The sequence below is a fragment of the Scyliorhinus canicula genome, chromosome 6 (assembly GCF_902713615.1).
Source record: "Scyliorhinus canicula chromosome 6, sScyCan1.1, whole genome shotgun sequence".
Taxonomy (NCBI): domain Eukaryota; kingdom Metazoa; phylum Chordata; class Chondrichthyes; order Carcharhiniformes; family Scyliorhinidae; genus Scyliorhinus; species Scyliorhinus canicula.
The window spans coordinates 74,752,373-74,768,429 of NC_052151.1; the positions used below are offsets into that span (position 1 = coordinate 74,752,373).

A 16,057-nucleotide genomic window follows, 5' to 3' on the forward strand; every position below is an offset into this window, starting at 1 on the left:
TTTTGAACACAGGACAGATTTATTATAATAAAATGCGTGCAAAGTGGTGCTTTATAAGAAGAATTTGCAGTGACATGGCCAGGACCATTTTCAACATATGAAATACAACGGTGTCAGATAAGGGGAAAAAATATTAATTCCAGATGAACAAAAATTGCATTTCAGTTTCAAGATATTTTTTCTAGCTGTTGTGCCTAAATACTTTAAACAACTTTTAAAAAGGCAATTCTATAATACCGTATATGCTTAAAAATGCACAAGTTTGGTTTAAGGTTATGAATCACAGTTGTTAAAAACTGCTTTTAATAAAGATTTTGCATTATTACGAAAACAGTAAACAGATGAATTTCGTCTCCTCGGATTTTATTCCAAAAGAATACTCATGGTAAAACTGATCGCTTTATCAGATATGCCACCTTAAACATTGCTGGAGTTACTCATGTCAACCGAAGCACACTGAGCAAACCATTTCTCAAGGAGAAGTCATTAAGATTTCACAATCCCAATATATAGAAAAACATTCCATTTTTTGAGCTCAAATGAATAAGAAAAACTCAAGTATTAATGATTTAACATTCATGATGTATTAATGATTTAACATTCATGATGTAAAGTATTACAAGTCTGGATGATTCATATTCTGTTTTAAAATTAATTTCTTCACATGCTTATATTCCAGAAGGATCTCTTTCAACAGTTCAGTGTTGCTTCTCAGAAAATTCTTGTCTCACCCATTCTTCCCAACCACCAGGGAAATGTAGAGCTCTGAAAGAAAAACAAACCCCACCAATTAGCCCTGTTGTCATCCAGTGGTAACAGAACAGCATGAATTAATATTTTCACTGATAAATATTAGGGCTAGTACAAAAGTAAAGATACATCAAATTGTCTCAAAGCACCTCATATACTGAATTGTTTTTGGAGTACAGTAATTTTTCTGGAACTGGATTTATTAAAATTTTGTTTTTACTCAACTGGAGTACTGCATCTAGTTCTGGGTGCCACACTTCAGGGAAGCTTTGAAGGCTCTTGGAGAGTATGGAAAAGACTCATGAGAATGGCTCTAGGAATGGGAATTTTAGGAGTTAGAATGGGCAGCTCATTTCTTGCTGTGCTGTAACATTTCTATGGTTCAGTTATGAGGATCTGAGATGCTTGGCCTGTTCTTGGAGAGAAAGCACAGAGAATATTTGAGCGGTGTTCAATATTATGAGGAGGCTGGACACTGGTAATGGACCTCCTCGTAAAAGGATCAAGAATGAGAGAGCACAGGTTCAAAGTATTTGCAAATGAAATGCAAGAAATTTTTTTTCACACAGCAGGCGGTTTGGGTCTGGAATGCACTACCTGCAAGTGTGGTGGGGGCATTCAAGAGGATTATCTAAATAAAAACAATATTCAGCGGTATGACTGCTCACTTGGGAGAGCTGTGCAGACACAATGGGCTGAATGGCTTCCTTGTGTGCCATAACAATTCTGCGATTCTGAGGAGATTTGATAGAGGCACGAAAATCATTGGGAAAAACTATTCACACTGGTGAAAGGATCGAGAACGAGATGGCACAAATTTAAAGTAACTGGAAAAAGAAGCAACGGAGACATGAGAATTAACTTTGTGCAGCATGTGATTAAGGTCTGGAATTCTGGTGACGGGACTGTGAGCAATCACATGAAAGATGACTCTCCTCTTACAGACCTCAGCTTCGGTATTCCCCCCCCCCGACCCGAAACCATCCAATACCCAAGGAAGAGCTGCCGAACCAGCAAAGGAGCAGAAAAGAGAATAAGGGCAGCAAAATACGGGAAAGGAAGACCGAAGTGGCGGACACAAGTCGCCGTTGTAAATGCTGGCCCACCTAACCTGCATGTATTTGGACTGTGGGACACGCACATGGGGAGAACATGCAGACTCCGCATAGACAGTGACCCGAGCCGGGAATCAAACCTGGGACCCTGGAGCTGTGAAGCAATTGTGCTAACCGCTATGCTACCATGCATGCAGCAAGTGTGGCTGACCCCGCAAGGGTGGGGGAAGAGGAGAAAGAGAGAAACAGAAACCCCTCCATCAGCATAGTCACCTGGAACATCAGAGGACTCAACAGCCCAGTTAAAAGATCCAGTCTTCGCCCATCTGAAAAACCTTAGGGATAAGTGTTCCTCCAAGAGGCACACCTGAAGGAGATTAACCGACTGAGGGTAAAGTGTCATGACAGAAGTCTTTAATATTTTAAAGTGCTGCAATAATGTAAATAGCTAACACCATTTCCATGAACTAGTCAGATGGTATCAAGAGGACACACATTTATGAATCACGAAGAATTAAAGTGAAGGCTTTATAAAGTATATAAAAACTTGGGAGTGGTTATACTTTGTTTTCTTTGCCGCTGTTGAAACAGGAATTTGTTTGCAAAGAAAGCAATACAAGGTACGAGTGTAAATGCAAGTGGGATTATGGCTACATGGCTTTCATGCAGAAAAGTACTGGCAAATTTGACAGAGTAGGGAAAAGGGTCTTTTGGACTTGGATTTTGTTTATTGTCACGTGTACTGAGGTATAGTGAAAAGTATTTTTCTGTGAGCAGATCATTAAGTACATGAAAATAAAAAAAATACATAATAGGGCAACACAAGGTACACAACATACCTACATAAGCACCGGCATTGGGTTAAGCATACTGGGGTATAGTGTTAATCAAGTCAGTCCATAAGAGGGTCATTTAAGAGTCTGGTAACAGTAGGGAGGAAGCTGTTTTTGAGTCTGTTAGTGTGTTTTTCTAGTTCTGTGAGTCAATGAATCCTGGCCAACAGGTTCCCTTAGCTAACTGAAAAACAAATCAGATACAAAATTAACAAGATATTTTATGTTGTCAGTACTTACCTACTGTAGCCCAATGATACCGCAGCATCTAAAGCCTCCTTGCTCCTGATTCCTGCCAAACATGAAAAGACAATTTTGTCGGATGTGGAAGGCATCTTCCCATTGTATGTTTCCATAAATTTGCTGGGTTTCAACTTCAAGGCTTGCTCCACTTGCCCCACTTCAGATAAATAGAAAAAAAATCAGCACAATCCATATTCAAACAGTTCCACCAATAAAATACAATATACTTATTTTTTAAAAATGTAACAGTATTTTAGACATGTTCACAGATCCAAAAGAGCACAATTTTTTGCCGCTCTCTATTGCAGGTGGCTCTCAAAGGTTAAATGATATTTCAAATATTTTACAATTTTGGCAGTTTTAGTTTTTCATGGGAACTGTTGTAATGTATAAATCCAGTTGCAAAATAGCACTTATACAGTAAAAACACTGCCATTAAGATTGTGTCCCTGCAAATCAAAATAGTAATATCTTTAAGGCCTATCTCACCGCTTAGTGGGAGGTGGTCATACAGGATATTTTTGAGACCAAAACATGCAAGCAGAGGACATTCTCAGCCCAGTCAACATTGCAAAGCACGAACCAACATTTGGGGACTGTTGCCAAAAAACTGCCCTACAAACTAGTCAAGCAACAGCCTGACATAAACATCTTATATACCTTATTACCATCTCTGGGTCCTGTCGGAATTGGGCAAAATGATACACAAACACGTGGAAACAGCATAGGAGTTGAACACTGACTTGGTTCCACTGAAGTTTCATAGCATCAGATAAAATGAAATGAAATGGAATTGCTTATTGTCACGAGTAGGCTTCAATGAAGTTACTGTGAAAAGCCCCGAGTCGCCACATTCCGGCGCCTGTCCGGGGAGGCTGGTTCGGGAATCGAACCGTGCTGCTGGCCTGCTTTAAAAGCCAGCAATTTGGCCCAGTGAGCTAAACATTCCAACAGTTAGCACCTACCACAACCAACACAGCACTCCACCACCCCTCTGCTGCTACCTCTTGCATGCCAAATTCTCCTTATTGAACAGCACTTGTAGGTATGCGGAGGGAAGAAAAGACAGCACGGTAGCATTGTGGATAGCACAATTGCTTCACAGCTCCAGGGTCCCAGGTTCGATTCCGACTTGGGTCACAGTCTGTGCGGAGTCTGCACATCCTCCGAGTTGAAAGGTCAGTCACGAGGCGACAAGTGCAAGGTGAGGGACAGGAGGTTTTGGGCGGATGCAAGGGAAAACCTTTTTTTTCCCAATACAGTGGCGAGGGTCTGAAATGCATTGTCTGGCAGGGTGGTAGAGGCATGTTGCCTCACATCCTTTAAAAGATACCTGATGAGCACTTGGCACATCACAACATTCAAGGCTATGGACAAAATGCTGGTAAGTGGGATTCGGTAGTTAGGTCAGATGTTTGTCACATGTTGATGGGCCGAGGGGCCTCTACTGCACTGTGTAATTCTGTGAATGCAAAATCTTGTCTCCACAGTGATGTTAACTCCACCATGTAGTGATGTACTACCACTGTGCCAATTGGGAGAGGCAGGGGGTACATTAAAAAAACCCAAAATTACCATCCATGAGGTTCTGTGGGCTATTAGCAGCAGCAGAATTGTATATTATTGCAATCTGTAACATTGTGGCACTTCACAAATCTCAATGTTATTAGCTGAATATACCTTGCTGCTTTTCATGCTTAGCAATGGCAACTAGGTTATAATTGCCCACATCTTGCCTTGAAATGATTCCAAACAAAGTCAGTTTAGAAAGCATCAGGAATCAGTCACAAAGTGTGCAATTACATGTGTACACAAATGGAGGTGGCTGACTCTCTTTGAATTAGTTTGGGGTTTTGTGACCACCCAGAAGCAACCCCAAAAATTACAGACTTCCTGAATTATATTCCACAACTTCCCATGATAGAATATAAACTCAATCTTTGCATTGCTAATCTACTAGGTGAATGTGGAATTTTTTCTTCATTCATATAGAACACCTAACCTAGTATTTATTCATTCATCTTCTTGTTTCCTAAATGCTGCAGCCTCTTCCTTGAATGAAAAAAGTACTTTATCATGCCAATCCACATCCTGTACCACTGAGTGTGGGCTCTATTTTCCAGGTCCCACTTACCTCTAAAATGTATTGTGTTAAAGTATACATAGATAGAAAGGATTTATGTAATCCCAAAGAGGTTCCCTCATTGATACCTGTTTTCAAGACTGAAGAACCTTAGCTTATCAAGTTATTTTGACCCTCGGCAACTGTTATTTTCTTCCACATGGTTTTGAGGGCCTGAATGACCCAGAAGCAGAAATATAGCTTGAGCAATAGTTCTGGGGTCCCAATTCAAACACTTTGGCAACATAATTCAAAACCTATTTGTTTCATTATTACCCCACACCAGTACGATAGTTATGCACTGGAGAGTGGATTATACCCATAAATATATACTCACGTGGTACATTTATAGATCCAGGAATTTGTCCATGCTCCTTGATCTCCCAGGATTCTCTAACATCGATCACGACTGTATTTGATTTGAGCATCTGCTTTAATTCCTGGTAGGTGACGGATTCAGAGGGAGCTGTACAAACACTCCGGTAGCTGCTGGACTGACTCAGGTAAAATGGAGCTATATACAAAAACAAAAATATCACAAATTTAAAGTTTGAAGATTTTTTACAGGGATTCAGATATAAAATTGGAAGCATGAATACATTTAAGTAATTAAACAGGCAATAATTAGCAACCCAATTTCAATGACAGCAAGCAGTATGAAAACAACCACATAATTTTATTAAAGCTTATAAATGTTACCCAATGTATTTTTGGGGTGGATGGGTGGGTGATTAAGGTTGTCAAAATGCTTTGCATGAGTAAGACAAGGGGCTTCCACACCACCAATGCTCCCCCCTCCCCCCGCCGCACCACCCCTCTCCCCAAACTGCTGCAGATAAACTGGTCTACTGATTTGGTAACATTAGCTCAAAAGAAGTTTCCTTCTTGATCAGCACTGCACTTTTCATGTGCACTCAGAATTTAACCTGGTGAGGATTACAAGAAACCTGTGTTTCACTATGTGATGGAAATTGTTGCAGTTACCTCTCTCATCACTACTTTAATACATACAGGACATCAAATTTTATTTTTCAAAATCCATCTTAAAAGATGATTTGCAATTCTGATTACATTACCAGACATGAAATGCAGAGAGAGCTGGTGCTGAAGTTAATGCTGGTAGTGGTAGACTGTTGACATGTCAAATACAATGGCAGTGAAATTTTATTTCCTCTGCTTGGTGAGTTAATAAATAACAATGGGGCACAAAATGTAGGATTAGTTACAAAATTGGGGAGGCAGTAGCGTACTGGTATTGTCACTGGACTAGCAAACCAGAGACCCACAGTAATGCTCTGGGGACCTGGGTTCAAATCCCACCACTCCAGATGGTGAAATTTGAATTCAATAAAATACCTGGAATTAAAAGTCTAATGATGACTGCAAAATCATTGACGATTGTCGTAAAAATCCATCTGGTTCACTAATGTCCTTCAGGGAAGGAAATCTGCCATCCTTACCTGGTCTGGCCTACACGTGACTCCAGACCCACAGCAATGTGGTTGACTCTTAACTACCCCCTCAAGGGCAATTAGGGATGGGCAATAAATGCTTGCACAGCCTGCGACGCCCACATCCCATGAACGAATAAAAATAAGTAGATGGTGCTTCTTTCATGACCTCAGGACGAATCAAAGCTCGTTACAGCTAAGGAAGTAGTTTTAAAAGTCTAGTCAAGGTTGTAAAGTAGGAAACACTGCAGCCAATGTGTTCACAGCAGTTGACAATGACAATGACATCTGTTTTCATGATTTTTATTGATATAAATATTTATAAATATGACAGAACACCGATGATAACTGTCCCGCTCTTCTTCAAAAGATCATCCGATCTTTTACATCCATTGGAGATAACAGACTTGGAAGGCCAAAGGGTTTTAATGCTATTTTAATTGTGACAATGTGGCCATCGATAAAGTTACAATGGTTAGTGGCACCAAAAGTGTGCCAGAACCACACTACTGATATGTAATTTAGTTGCTGCGAATTAGGATTCAGGTTATGTTTTGAGTTAAGGTTTGGTTACAGTTAGAGGTTAAGTTTAGGAATAAAAACTAGAAATTAAGACCAGGGTTTGAGGCTTTAGTGCTAGTGTCAGAAATCAATATTGGCAACATGTTAGCAGAAACCATTAATGGCTACACCGCAGTCACCAGATGCACTTTTAAAAATTTGATTGCTAAGCACCACTGGGTGTCAGTGCAAGTGCTCCCTATAAGTGGAAACCACAAAACATTATCTAACCAGATCTAATCAAACTAGCATAGATTTAAATCAGCATTTTGATACTTTTAATTGTGGACTGAATGTTCTGCAGTGCCCAAAGGTCATTCATGATCCATAGTGTATTCATGTTGCTTATTTTGAAGTAATGTTATGCATTTCCTTTACCATACTGCTGAACATCTTACACACTACTTGAATACTCCCCCTTGAGTGCCTCCAAGTTACTTTCTATCCTATAATGGCCAACTGTTCTGTTCTAATGAAGCTCAATGCAAGTTTGAGGCATACCATCTCATATTTCTATACTTTAAAGCATGGAGGTTAATACCTTTCCAACTTAACCATGGCTTCTATTTTTTTTCAAACAACTCGTGATCATAATGGAGGATGGTTGCAGTAGATAGTAGAACCACTGGGATAGGAAAAGATTAGGTTGGTGCTTGAGATCAGGATTTCCTTCCTGGGAGTCGTACAAAGCCGAAGGTGGTCCCCACCACTGGGGTCTATTACCTTTACATCTCCAGGCTACAGAAAACTTCTCATCTGACAAGGCTTCCATGCTTTCCAACTTCCCTGCTATTATGATGTAAACATTTAATCCCTCCTTTGGATCCATGTTTGTTTTTTTAGCCTCATCATCATGTGGTTCACCTTGCACCATTACATGGTATGACAGATATTTTAAGCTATACAGTATCGGTGTATGCTACAATAAAGCAATGCTAACATGTTTCTTTTCCTCTAGACCTTTTACAATTCCATTATGTCCTAAAGTGCTAAAACAGCCACTGAAGTACTTTTTGACGTGCAGACATTGCTAGTCTATAGGTCTTTAACTACTGGGAAAGATATAGAGGAACAAATCGTAGAGTGGTACAATTATAGAGTGGTTATAATGGAGGACTTCAGGTCAAAGAGAGATGAGTTTAAGTGTGTTCAGGAGAATTTTCTAATGCTTTCAGTACAATAAAGAAGAGGGCAATTGCGCATCTAGTTCTAGGGAATGAGGTGGGTCAAGATATTTACTTGATGGTCTAAAAATTGAGGAGACACAAGTTATCTGTTGGGAGAGAAAGTAGGGAGTTAATAGTAGTACACTTACTTGGAAGTTAGCACTTGCCTAGGACATTGTCAGCTGAGGTGTAATTGCCACGGATTGAGGGTTACCACAAGAACCCAGAAGTGACTATTGCAATTGTCACAGGTTGGGGGCTGCCTTAAGAATCCAGTATTAGGGGAAAAGGTAATTGCTTTAAGAGAAAGTGAATAATCTTTGTTAGGAAGCTGTTTTCAGCTTGGAGAAAGTGGACTGGGAAATTAGAGTTGTAGTCTTAAAGCTAATAAGGGTTTGTATGCATGTTTGAACTAAGTTGACCTGGTTAAAATCTTGAATGAAGGACCAAGTGAAAGGAATCAAGGAAAAGAGAAAACCCAGAAGTCCCGGGATCCACAGAATAACAGACAGACACGTCAAACTTCTGCACCGTGCCATGACTCAACTAATGGAATTTTAGTATTGATGTTTGTTGTTCAATAAACAATGTTAATTTGCATTCTAAGTTTACGCTTATTCTTTTTGCCAATGAGTCCTTGATAAGAATAATTTGGGGGTTAGTAAAGAGACTGAATCCCAACAAATGTTTGTCAGGAAAGTTAAAACCGTGTAATAAAAGGGACAGTAACAGTATTGAAATTGGCTGTGTGACAGGAAACAGAGGAGTGAGGAACGGTTGTTTTTCAGGCTGAAGGACGATGGATAGATAGCGAGGCTCCTGAGGGGCCAGTATTAGGACCCACACAGCTTTATTTGTCAGTGTGGAGTCTGCACATTCTCCCCATGTCTGCGTGGGTTTCCTCCAGGAGTTCCGGTATCCTTCCACAAGTGCCGAAAGACATGTTGTTAGGTAATTTGGACATTCTGAATTCTCACTCTGTCAACTCGAACAGGCGCCAGAGTGTGGTGACTACGGGCTTTTCACAGTAACTTCATTGCAGTGTTAATGTAAGCCTACTTGTGACAATAAAGATTATGATAAATTTGCAGATGCCAAAACTCAGAAGTATTGTGGACGGTGAGGATGATAATGATAAACTTCAAGCGGACACAGACAGGCTAGTGGAATGGGCAGAGAAGAATGAGCAGAAGCTACATAAATACAAAGAACAAAAAAACAATACAGCACAGGAACAGGCCCTCCGGCTCTCCTTCACTGATCATGTGTCCTATCTAGACCAATTGCCTGTATCCTTCTATACCCAGTCCATTCACGTGCCTATTCAGAAAAGTTTTAAAGGTCGCTAATGCATCTGCCTAAACAACCTCACTTGGCAGTGCAGTCTAGGCCACTACCATCCTCTGCGTAAAAATCTTTCCCCGCACATCCCCACTGAACCTGTGCCTCCTTGTAATTGTCAATTCCGCCCTGGGAAAAAGCCTCCAACTGTTCACACTATCTATACCCTTAATAATTTTATAAACTTCTATCAGGTCGCCTCTCAGCCTCCACCTCTCTCGGGAGAACAGTCCCAGTTTATTCAATCTATCTTCATAGCTAATACCATCCATACGAGGCAACATCCTGGTAAACCTTTTCTGTACACTCTCCAAATCCTCTACGTCCTTCTGATAGTGTGGTGACCAGAATTGGACACTGCAGTGCGAACCACTGTATTCCAAATGTGACCTAACCAACGCTCTATATAACTGTAACATAACTTTCGAGCTTTTATACTCGATACTCCGTCCTATGAAGGCAAGCATGCCACATGCTTTCTTTACCAACATTTCCAACTGTGCTACCACTTTTAAGGATCTATGGACCTTCACGCACAGATCTCACTGTGTCTCTATGCGCCTGCAATTTATTTTATAGTTCCCACCTGAATTGGATCTACCAAAAGGCATCACCTCGCATTTGTCCAGGTTAATTTCCAATGAAAGGGTACAATTCTAAACTTGTGTGCAGGAGCACAGGGATCTATGGGTATATGTGCACAAACGATTGAAGGTGGTATGGCAGGTTGGTAAAGTGGTTAAAAAAGCATACAGATTCTGGCAAGTTCATAAGTTATAGGAGCAGAATTTTAGGCCATTTGGCCCATCGAGTCTGCTCCGCCACTTGATCATGGCTGGACTTAACTCCGCCGTTCTGTCCATTCTCCATTATCCTCCAACCCGTTACCAATTAAAAATCTGTCTAACTCCTCCTTAAATTTACTCACTGTCCCAGTATCCACCGCACTCTGGGGTGGTGAATTCCAGACTTACAACCCTTTGGGAGAAGCAGTTTCTCCTCAATTTCATTTTAAATTTGCTACCTCTTATCCTAAAACTATGACTCTCGTTCTAGAATGCACCACAAGATGAAGCATCCGCTCCGCGTCTACTTTATCCAAACGTTTATCATCTTGTAAACCTCAAATTTGATCTCCTGCTAGTCTTCAAACTATAGAAATATCGGACTAAACCGTTCAATCTCTCTTCATACCACAAACCCCTCATCTCTGGAATCAACCAAGTGGACCTCCTCTGAACTGCCTCCAATGACACTACATCTTTCCTCAAATTAGGGGACCAAAACTGTGCATAATACTCCAGATGTGGTCTCACCAATGCTGTGTATAGTTGCAAAAGCATTTCCTTTTGAACTCTATTCCTTTAGCTATAAATATCCATTGCATTCACTGTCTTTATTATGTGTTGTACCTGCATGCTCGTTTTCTGTGACTCATGAACGAGGATCTTCTGTAATGGAGCACCCCAAAGTCTCTCCCCATAAGTTGCTTTCCCATTTTTCTGACCAAAATGCACAATCTCATACTTATCCAGGCAAAACTCCATCTGCCACATTTTGGCCCACTCTCCTAACCTACCTATATCCATTTGAAGATTCTTATTTCCTCATTGCAACTTACTGTCCCATCTATTTTTGTGCCATCTGCAAATTTGGCTTTAGAACCTTCTGTCCTAGTATCCAAGTCATTTATATAGATTGGACTCCAAGGACCGAACCCTGCGCCATGCCACTAGTTACATCTTGCCCTCCAGAGAAAGACCCATTTACCCGACTCTCTGTCTTCTGTCCATTGGCCGGTCTTTTATCCAAGTTAATAAATTCTAACCGTGTAAATTAACCTTCTGTGCGACACCATATCAAACACCTTCCAGAGGCCCAGATAGACTACAGCTACAGAATCCCCATTATCCACTTTGCTTGTTACATCTTCGAAGAACTCTAGAAAATTAGTCAAACATGATTTGCCCTTCATAACATCATGCTGACTCTGATGGATAGCATTTTGACTTCCTAAATGTCCTGGTATTACTTCTTTGATAATTGATTCTCACAATTTCAAAACAGTAGATTAAACGAACTGGTCTGTAATTTCCCAAATTCTGCCTCCCTCCCTTTTTGAATAAAGGCGTGGTGTTAGCATTTTTCCAAACCACGGGGACATTTCCCATGGATTGATAAAGGTGGATAAAGTGATGAAACAAAAGGCAAAATCCTGGACTTTCTAACTAGGATGCATGGATTACAAAAGCAAGGAGGTTGTGATGAAATGAAATGAAAATCGCTTATTGTCACAAGTAGGCTTCAATGAAGGTACTGTGAAAAGCCCCTAGTCGCCACATTCCGGCGCCTGTTCGGGGAGGCTGTTACGGGAATCGAACCGTGCTGCTGGCCTGCTTGGTCTGCTTTAAAAGCCAGCGATTTAGCCTGGTGAGCTAAACCTGTACAAAACACTTGTTTGACCTCAACTGGAGTATCGTGTCCAATTCTGGGCACCACACCTCAGAAAGGATGTGAAGGAGGATGTCGAAAAGATTCAAGAAAATGTTTCAGTAGATGAAGAACTTCAGTAATGTGGATAGATTGGAGACACTGGGGCTGTTCTACATTGAGAAAACTAGCAACTGGATCCTCGACTTTCTGACCCACAGACCACAATCAGTAAGAATAAACAACACCTCCTCCACAATAATCCTCAATACCAGGGTCCCACAAGGCTGCATACTTACCCCCATCTATGCTCCCTGTACACACACGACTGCGTGGCAAAACTTGGTTCAAACTCCATCTACAGGTTTGCTGACAATACGTCCATAGTGGGCCGGATCTCGAATAATGACGAGTCAGAATACAGGAGGGAGATAGAGAACCTAGTGGAGTGGTGCAGCAACAACAATCTATCCCTCAATGCCAGCAAAACTAAGGAGCTGGTCACTGACTTAAGGAAGCAAAGTACTGTGCACACCCCTGTCAGCACCAACGGGGCCGAGGTGGAGATGGTTAGCAGTTTCAAATTCCTAGGGGTGCATATCTCCAAAAATCTGTCCTGGTCCACCCACGTCGACGCTACCACCAAGAAAGCACAACAGCCCCTATACGTCCTCAGGAAACTAAGGAAATTCTGCAACTTTTACAGGTGCACCATAGAAAGCATCCTATCTGGCTGCATCACAGCATGGTATGGCAACTGCTCGGCCCAAGACCGCAAGAAACTTCAGAGAGTTGTGAACACAGCCCAGTCCATCACACGAACCTGCCTCCCATCCATTGACTCCATCTACACCTCCCGTTGCCTGGGGAAAGCGGTCAGCATAATCAAAGACCCCCCCCCCCCCCCCCCCACCCAGCTTACTCACTCTTTCAACTTCTTCCATTGGGCAGGAGATACAAAAGTCTGAGAACACGCACGAATAGACTCAAAATCAGCTTCCTCTTATGGACTGACCTGATTAACCTATATGCTTCACCCGATGCCGGTGTTTATGTAGTTACATTATGTACCTTGTGTTGCCCTATTTTGTATTTTCTTTAATTTTCATGTACTGAATGATCTGTTGAGCTGCTCGCAGGAAAATACTTTTCACTGTACCTCAGTACACGTGACAATAAACAAAACAAAATCAAATCCAAAAGAAGATTAAGAGGAAATATCATAGAGATATGCAAGATAATGAGAGGTCTAGTGGGAATAGAAAGGCTGAAACTGTTCCAAATAGTGTAAGGGTCGGAAATCAGAGTAAATAGATTTACGGTTGAAGGTGACTGACGAAAGAAGTAATGGCAACATTACGCAAAAGGTTTTTACGCACAGTGGTTAGGATCTGGAACACACTGCCAGAGTGTGGTAAATGCTGATTCAATGGAGGCCTTCAAAGAGAATTGTCTAAAAAGAGAAAATTTTCAGGGTTACGGCAAAAAGGAGAGTGTAGGACAAGGTGTTTTGCAGGTATGGTTGCAGAGATCATGCATAGGCACGAAAGGCCAAGTGGCCTTCTTCAGTTGTGTAACCATTCTACGATGAGATTCCACAAACAATAATGTGATAGGGGAGATCATGTGAATTTAGTTAGGCTGGTGTGGGAAATTAATATTCTAGTATATCATGAATAACTTTCTTGTTCTTCAAAGTAGTGTAATGAGCTTGTTTATGCCCACCTGAGAAGGTGAATGGGTATTGGTTTAAGGCAGCGGTATTTAACACATGGATTGGATTGGATTGGATTTGTTTATTGTCACGTGTACCGAGGTACAGTGAAAAGTATTTTTCTGCAAGCAGCTCAACAGATCATTCAGTACATGGGAAGAAAAGGGAATTGAACAGAATTCAAGAAAATACATGAGAATACATAATAGGGCAACACAATATATACAATGTACTACATAAGCATTGGCATCGGATGAAGCAGACATGGCCCTTGGGTTGTACGTTTGTCTTTTCTGCAGCTCACTCACTGACCCTCTATTTCCCCTCGCTCACTTCCTCCCTTTCGAGCCCTTGTTCATAGTGAGGTTCAGGAAAGAGAAGTGGTGAGCAGGAGGGATGACGAACAAGCAGTAAGCAGAAAGAATTATACACTTTAGTGGACACTTAGCTAATGTGTATCTTTTATAAATCTGTTTTACATACTAAAGGTACATTTTTATAGAAATAAATCACAACGTATTTTTTAAACATAAAAAGAGGGGAAATATACTCTAAATGGCAAAACTCTTAGGAATATAGAAAGTCAGAGAGATCTGGGTGTGCAGGTCCATAGATCTTTGAAAGTGGCAACACAGGTGGACAAGGTAGTCAAGAAAACATACGCAATGCTTGCCTTCATTGGACAGGGCATCGAGTATAAAAACTGGTAAGTCACGCTGTAGTTATATAGAAACTTGGTACAGCCGCACTTGGAATATTGCGCACAATTGTGGTTGCCACACTACCAGAAGTATGTGGAGGCTTTGGAAAGGATGCAGAGGAGGTTTACCAGGATGTTGCCTGGTCTGGCATGTGTTAGCTACGCGGAGAGGCCGGATAGACTCAGACTGTTTTCATTAGAACGACAGAGGTTGAGAGGTGACCTGATAAAGGTTTGCAAGATTATGATGGGCACGGATAGAGTGGATGCGCAGGCACTCTTTCCAAGGATGGAGGGGTCAGTCATCAGAGGAGTGCGAGGTAGATTTTTTAAAGAGGGTGCTGAGTGCCTGGAATGCATTGCCAGGGGAGATTGTGAAAACAGACACATTAACGGCGTTCAAAAGGCACCTCGACCAATAAATGAACAGGATGGTATAGAGGGTTAGAGCACAAGGAAGTGCTGAGGGTTTTGGCAAGGGTAGTGTCATGACCGGTACAGGCTTAGAGGGCTGAAGGGCCTGTTCCTGTGCTGTATTGTTCTTTGTTCTTAAATTCTACTTGTGGCCCCATTAAAAATATCCCAATTGACCTCACCATTTTTGTAATAAATACTTCCCGTTAAAGATCTCTTTCGAGAGACGGGCACTTCCTCAGCATTGCATTAGCCTGGACAGTCTGCAGAGTGAACGCCCCCAAGATTCTGTCTCAAAAGTTGAGAAAGATTGACCAAGCCACAGCTAAAACATTTCCCCCAAAATCCACCTGAAACACTGACTGTATCTCTCTACGCAGATGCTGTCAGTCCTAAGAGCCACATTACGCCTATTCCTCATAGAAGTACATCTGAAACTTTTTTGTTAAACATTAACCACTCTTGTCATCATCATTTTAAAACACACGCATGTATATATCTCTGCCGCCCCCCACTCACACTTACTTATCAAATTTGAGGTGAATGGAGTGTTTTTTTGCAGAATGCTCAGTATTTTACTTTCTGTAACGCTCAAGGTTATGGCTCAGGCCAGGCAAGCTTCTCTCGAGCTCCAGGCGATTCCTGGGCCGCTTCTCACTCACCCCAAGAGAGCAGTCGCTGGTTTCGGTCCTGTCGGCACACCTCTGCGGCCCAGCCCCGGATCGCCGTCCGCAAGAGCAGCGCCGAGATGAAGCCCAACACACGGGGCATGCTGCAAAACCAGAGCGCTTGCGCTCCCTCGCCAGCCCGGGCCAAGCTTCCAAAGCCAACCGTCACCACAGGGGCGGGCGGGGGGAAAGAGAGCAGAGAAGGCTGGCACATGCGCACACAGAGATAAACCGACTTTTTCTCAGAGCGAGGTGGGTTTCAACCAGGCTGGGCTTCCGGTCCGCGCGAGGGTTGCAGTTTGGCTGCCCGGTTCCGCACGTCGAAGCTGCTAGAAGGCGGGGAGAGGTCCCCTCCCTCCAACCCGCCCGCTTCACTGAGAAACCAGCGCATCACACCCTGGAGCAGGATTGCAGGGCAGGCTGCAAGGCCAGGTGGTAACCGGACCCTTCGCGGGACGTGCTTAATCTCCGGAGGCCGGTGTTGATCCACAAAGGTGACAGACAAGAGTTGTTGGTATTTCACTTAAAAGGGGAAAAACCTGAGGGCAAGGCCCGCGCCGTCTGACAGAATAAATAAACTACAGTCTGAAAATAGTTTCTCTGCCCACG

General features: G+C 42.1%; 2 protein-coding genes across 7 annotated transcripts in view; one reads left to right on the top strand and one right to left on the bottom strand.

Moving 5' to 3' along the window:
- On the bottom strand, positions 1 to 15,723 carry tstd3 (thiosulfate sulfurtransferase like domain containing 3). The gene is made up of 4 exons (XM_038799535.1): positions 15,443 to 15,723; positions 5,341 to 5,517; positions 2,879 to 3,038; positions 1 to 765 (listed from the first exon to the last, which is right to left on the bottom strand). The coding sequence occupies exons 1-4, from the start codon at positions 15,660 to 15,662 to the stop codon at positions 699 to 701; spliced, it is 624 nt and encodes a 207-aa protein (XP_038655463.1). The 5' UTR covers positions 15,663 to 15,723; the 3' UTR covers positions 1 to 698.
- The window catches only part of usp45 (ubiquitin specific peptidase 45), a 370,776-nt gene continuing 370,441 nt past the window's right edge, over positions 15,723 to 16,057 (top strand). For 4 of the 6 annotated variants that reach the window (XM_038799527.1, XM_038799525.1, XM_038799530.1 and 1 more), the window contains exon 1: positions 15,740 to 15,942. The gene's annotated coding sequence lies outside the window, so the exon portion shown is untranslated. Of the gene's footprint in view, positions 15,943 to 16,057 lie in introns of all 6 variants that reach the window. The other 2 variants (XM_038799526.1, XM_038799531.1) reach the window with 1 other exon arrangement.

Excerpts from the sequence above, each read along its gene's own strand:
- tstd3 (XM_038799535.1), bottom strand. The coding sequence starts at position 15,662 with ATGTGCCAGCCTTCTCTGCTCTCTTTCCCCCCGCCCGCCCCTGTGGTG. Across the intron at positions 5,518-15,442 it reads CCAGCGACTGCTCTCTTGGG|CTCCATTTTACCTGAGTCAG; the intron begins GTGAGTGAGAAG and ends TTTTGTATATAG. Across the intron at positions 3,039-5,340 it reads TGGATCTATAAATGTACCAC|TGGGGCAAGTGGAGCAAGCC; the intron begins GTGAGTATATAT and ends ATTTATCTGAAG.